This window comes from Cynoglossus semilaevis, chromosome 1 (assembly GCF_000523025.1).
Source record: "Cynoglossus semilaevis isolate Cse_v1.0 chromosome 1, Cse_v1.0, whole genome shotgun sequence".
Taxonomy (NCBI): Eukaryota; Metazoa; Chordata; class Actinopteri; order Pleuronectiformes; family Cynoglossidae; genus Cynoglossus; species Cynoglossus semilaevis.
The window spans coordinates 12,616,838-12,622,757 of NC_024307.1; the positions used below are offsets into that span (position 1 = coordinate 12,616,838).

Here is a 5,920-nt window from a genome sequence, read left to right on the forward strand (position 1 = left end):
CGCCGGAGCCCGTACAGTTCCCTAATGCTCTTCAAGTTCCGAACAGGAGCAAAAACTTTATCATGGACTTTGACAGTTTATGAACAAATGTGGGCTCATGAATAAATTGATGCATAATTAATGATACAGTCAACAGAATGAGAGTATCTCCATATATCTTTTGTCAACGGTGCCTTATTTGTTTACAGAGTTGTTTGTTCTTCACGGGTCATAAATATACATGGACTTATTTTGGTTAAGTGTGTTCTATACCACTGCCTGTTGTGGTTTCAGGAGAAGGCGGCCTCCGCCGTATAATATATGACTGTTTTTTGAAAACGTCTCCCGTAAGATAAATGACCAAAATCGCTGTATTCAATGAACTCAATTTACGTCCGTAAAATGAGAAGCACGTACTACACCTGTTGATGGAAGTATACACTCTTATTATGTTAAGACGTCTGTTATAAACTGATTTATTGACCTGATTTTCACCGGTGACCGCAGGAACAAGAACAAAGTCGCATTTCACGGGTTGGCAATATTTATTTTAAATACAACTTGTAAGCACAAATCCAATTTTTTTGCTTAGCAGATAAAACCCAGACCTACATTGGAAGACGAAAGGCACTGATCGTTACTATCTTCGACAAATGATCCCTCCGTATATAAAGAAAAAGGGCTAAAACAGAGAGTATGTGGCCTATATAAACACTTAGAAAGTCTGTGCGTTCCCAGAAATAACAGGACACAAAAGAGGACACTTCTTCTTTTTCGTGTCTTCTTAGTTTCTTCTTCTCTTTTCGATTCAACGACACATTATCCTCGGAGGTCAACACACACACACTGCTCCGATGAATAGAAAACAAATTTGTTGCATATTTAATGCCTCATTTGTCACATGTCTTTGAGAAACTGTTTTCGTCTGCTAAGGAGGCTATAATTGGCAGAATAAATTAATGATCTCTTAATGTCTTCAGCTTGATTTATTCCCTTATAGTCAGCCATGTCCAAGCTCTGGCCCGGGGGCCAACAATAACACATTGTTGTTGTTAGAATTGTGTATTTAAAAGCATAACCTAAAGGCAAAACAGTCGTATTAAAGATATAATGTTACTAATCTTTTAGTATTGTTTTACTTATTTTTATTAATTTATTGGCTATTTATGCTGTCATACATTTTGGCTAACATTATGCCAATTTGCTAATTCCAGATTATAAGGAATGTAAATCTAGTTATAGCTGGCTTTTCATCAGACCTCAATGTTATTACCTTTAATGTCATTTTTACCAACTTTCGTTGTTTGATACGTACTTTTCTGTATTTTTAGCCACCGTCCAGCTAGCTCTAGGCTAATCTTTGGTCTTCTCAGTAAATCTAACTAAAAACCTAAATGTTTCTGATGTTACTCATTGTTGCAGGTTTTCCCTCCTGGTTCCTTCTGATAAGCTGATTAATTATAGTAGAGGTCAAGGTGGAACCTCTTCTATTTGATCTTCATTTGCACTGATTTTATTTGTTCCAACTAAAAACGAGTCTTTTCTTTGATACATCTCTCTCTCTCTCTCTCTCTCTCTCTCTCTCTCTCTGTCTCTCTGTCTTTCCACAGACTCCTAAATGCTGGACCGGCCGCTTCCTGATGAACCTTTGGGCCATCTTCTGCTTACTGGTTCTGTCCAGTTACACCGCCAACCTCGCTGCTGTCATGGTTGGGGAAAAGACCTTCGAGGAAGTCTCCGGAATCCACGACGACAAGGTTAAACTTTGGCACCGGACACACACACACTCACACACGCACATTCTTCAACAAAAAGCTAGTGTAAATGTTCACATAAACTAATCCTTCACAAGGTCGTTGGCTAATGAGTGAAGAGCGGAATGATTTGTGCAGATTATCACTTTCTATATCACTAAACCCCGTTAAGACTTCAGGGCAGCGGTGAATTTTATACTCCCCTCATTATGCTGTCTGCACCGTCTCCCTCCTTAATTGCTTCTCCACCCTCTAATATCCATACCTCCCCGTGTCTCGTCCCCAGCTGCATCACCCTTCCATGGGTTTCCGCTTTGGCACGGTGCGAGAGAGCAGCGCCGAGGATTACATGAAGAAAAGTTTCCCAGAAATGCACGACTACATGAGGCGCTACAACCAGCCCACCACCCCAGAAGGAGTCCAAATGTTGAAGTAAGAGCCACGACAAGTACACAGTACTGTAGTGGTTATCACATCTGCCTTACACACAGAAGGTGCTTGGTTTGAGCCCCTTAATGGCCCCTGCCATGTGTGAGGTTTTAATGGGAGGCTTAAGCCTTGTCTGTGAAACTGGCCCACAGAGCTGGATATGATATGCAGAAGGTTAGGGTGGTAAAGGATAAAAAGAAGTACACTGGGAGTGAGAGAACACAAAATATGTTAGTATTTAGAATAAAATAAAATAAATCTAAGAATTTCATTTATTTTATATCCACATTTCAGCAAATCTAATTAAAGTACCCAGGATAGTGTACTCCAGTTGGATTTCACTTTTTTCCAAATTTACAATCTGTACAACCACAAGCTGTACTTGGCTCAGTTAGAGTTTCTACACATACTCATTAATTTACAGCCTGCTCACCAAATTAAAAATCAATACATGTGCCAACATGTTTTGCTTGAAGTCTTTATTTGATGAGATCCTCCATGCTGGGTGCTTTCTGCTTGGACAGAGACTATTTCACTTTTTCAATCAATTTACTTTGACGCCTAAAATCATTGGAAATTTGTAGTTGTACTTAATTTCATGGAAAAAAAAAAGCAAATGTTTTTTTTTTTTAGGTTTTAAAAGCACGGGGTGATGTTCAACCTCGTTATCAGATGTGCTGAGTGAACACGCTGTTTGCTTTCGCATCCGACAGAGAAACTAATCAGTCTGTGAGCTGCATATATTTGCACTGCATTTGCATGGGTTTTTTCCTTAATCAAACATGTTTGGTAGCAAGCTGGAGTTGAGTAAATACATCAAACACACACACACACACACACACACAGGTGTGAGTTGTGTGTTTTAAACTAACAGAGGATTTAGGAGGTTTATTTTATGTTGAAGAGACATAGTGTGGAGATAAAGTCCCAAAAGTAATTGAAAAGTCTTTACATAATACATAAAAATGACAGGAGATGAAATCACAAATGTATGAAATAAGATAAAATATTTGGAAAGAGGTTTTTACTAGAAGCTAAACAAAAAATAAACAAGGATTAGATTGGACAAAAAAAATTAATAAAGGTTGCAATAAATTAACAAAGTTATCAAACAATACAGACACAAAGGTAGACAAATTAGACCTTAAAGTCTAAAATAACCAAAGTTAGCTAAGCTTAAGGCAAGACCAGTAAAAGTTAGGAAAAAAAGCTAACAAATGAGTAGAATAAGGCAAAAAACAAACAAAACAAAACAAAACAAAAAACCCCTGAATGCTAGCATAAGCAGCTAAATACAGGAAGATTTGCAAAATTTCAAATAGTCATGTTCACCAAATGTTAAAAGTTAAATGGTAGCGCAAAGGTTACCAAACCACTTACTGAAAAACGTATGTTAATTTAGACGAAATAGCTAAAAAGTCCTTTAAAAAAATGCTGCTTAGCCACAGCTGGGCTGTCCAACAAAAAGACAGGGTTAGCCAAAAGTTAGCTCTAAAAGAGAATCTAACTGTGATGACAACCATGAAGTGGCCAAAAACCAGCTGCTGTAGAAGTCCATATTCAACCTGGTATTTAATGAGGCTCTAATTACTTGAACGATGTAGAAACGTTCTCACCTTCTTCTCATCTGCCAAACCTCTGTCAAACGTTACAGTAATAGCAGCAGCTTTTTGGCTAACATTGGAGATGTTGTGTTTTTTTCAACTTTAAAATGTAATTTGTGTGTCATCTGCATAATGTGTTTCTTTTTATAGTTATAGTTTGGGATTTATTTCTGTCGCATATTTGGAAAAGGTGCTGCAGTGTCACAGTGCTCCATCTGGCTTATTAACATTACTCAGGCAGGATGATTAAACATGTCAGCGCTGAGTTACTCCCGTTTCTTTAATGTGGCATCTGATGCGGCTCAAGAGCAATAAGGAGCCTGAGCAGCTGATCTGACAGGTAGGAGGGTAATAAACTGTAAGTACATTTTCACGTACATACTCTACATTACCTAAGAATGACTTTACATTAGCCCGCTTGAATGTTTGGCTGAATAAACTAAACTAAAAACTAAACTAAAATATATCCAAATATGTACATTGTTTTAACTATAGTTCAGGCCAAAGAAGCTAAAAAACAGCAAAAAGATTCATGATTTTAAGGAAAAAAGGAATAGCCAAAAGAGAGTCAATAATATAGCCAGACGGTAACAGAGAAATGTGCTGATTTTATGCAGGTCAGGTGTAAAAAAAAAATCCATTAAAACACTCTAAATGACTTAATGCTATTCATCGACCAGCTAAATAATTGCCTTAAATAGCAACGTATGGGCACAAGTAACAACCTGTTTGTTTTCAGACAAGTCTCAGGAGAAATGTTCGATCACCTTCAAAGAAAATGTGCATCTTTATCTTCAATTTGTTCTTCGGATTTCAATTTGAAAAACATTATTAAGTAGTATGAAAAACATGCTGTGCAGCATTTTTTTATTTTTTTTATTGGTTTTGAGGCTAATATTAGAAATATTAGCAAATTGTAGGATGGAAGCTCAGTGAAAATAATATTATATATATAGATATACATTTCTTTACATATATATAATATATATGTTTAGTAAAAGACTTCAGAAACATCTGTAAGTGACACATGCTGAAAAATACACTCAGCTTAAAATCTGCGTCTACACTGAGCAGCACCGACGCTGAGATACGACGTCTGCTGACAAAAGTGATATAACAGAGAGACGGTGAGAAAATAGTGGAAGATGAGGGTGATGATGATGATGATGATGATGATGATGAAGGTGGCATCCGTCTGCATGAGTGTGGAAGCACAAAACAGCACAACTATACCGTCCTCCGCGCTGCAACCACATCTTTCTCCGGAAGAGAGACAGAACAGTGAGGGCTACACACGCTGTAGCAAACTAATGTATAGGTTCACACACACAAACACACACACACACACACACACACACACACACACACACACTCTTATTCCTAGGCCTGGCATCAATCAGACAAGTTCCAACTTCCTAGAGTCCCCACAGAGCTGTGTCCTCTCCCTCGTACCTGCGCCTCCTGTTGGAGGCGTCCCCAGAGAAAACAAGTTTCCAAAGCAGAGGAGCAAAGACTTTGTTAAAGTCAACTTTCACATCAGGAGTAAAGATCCTGAGTACGGGACTCCACATTGACGGGACCAGGTTTACCACTAGTAAAAGAAACTGTGTGTGGCCACGGGGTGAGTGCTTCTAGTATAACTTGTGGGGACAGTTTGTCCTGAGACGGTCCTCACTGAGCGAGGGTAGTTTGGAGTTAGGATTACAGAGGTAAAGATAGGAGTCAAATTTGTTGTATATATGTGACGATTAGATTAAGGTATTGTTTCCCAAAGACTGGGTCGTGACCCCCAGGTGGTTCGCAAGACATTTTTTGGGGTCGTCTTGCATCATGTCTCCTAGGAGTTTCCAATAGTGTTTGATTGCTTTGGGTCGAAAAGGTTGGTGACTTTTCAAATATGAGTCCCAAGAAAAAAAAAGTTTGGGAAACATTGGATTAAGGGACAACAAAACGCATTTTGTCTTTTGCTTACAAACACAAACACTGTTTTTTGTGCGTGTGAGAATGAGACATGGAATTCACATCAATCATCAGTTTGTTTTCTGTTGTTGAAGAATTTCACTATTATATTTTTTTAACTGAATACTGTAATTGAAGTTTTGACTGATTCAATACTGGGCCATTTTGGAGAACATCTGACCACATCTGAGGTTT

The 5,920-nt window shown here is 38.2% G+C and overlaps 1 protein-coding gene across 1 annotated transcript in view; it reads left to right on the top strand.

Moving 5' to 3' along the window:
• The window catches only part of LOC103379839 (glutamate receptor ionotropic, NMDA 3B-like), a 45,309-nt gene that overhangs the window by 16,879 nt on the left and 22,510 nt on the right, over positions 1 to 5,920 (top strand). The window contains exons 6-7 of the mRNA XM_025060015.1: positions 1,590 to 1,736; positions 2,020 to 2,165. Coding sequence (XP_024915783.1) covers positions 1,590 to 1,736; positions 2,020 to 2,165 — 293 coding nt within the window. The remainder of the gene's footprint in view (positions 1 to 1,589; positions 1,737 to 2,019; positions 2,166 to 5,920) is intronic.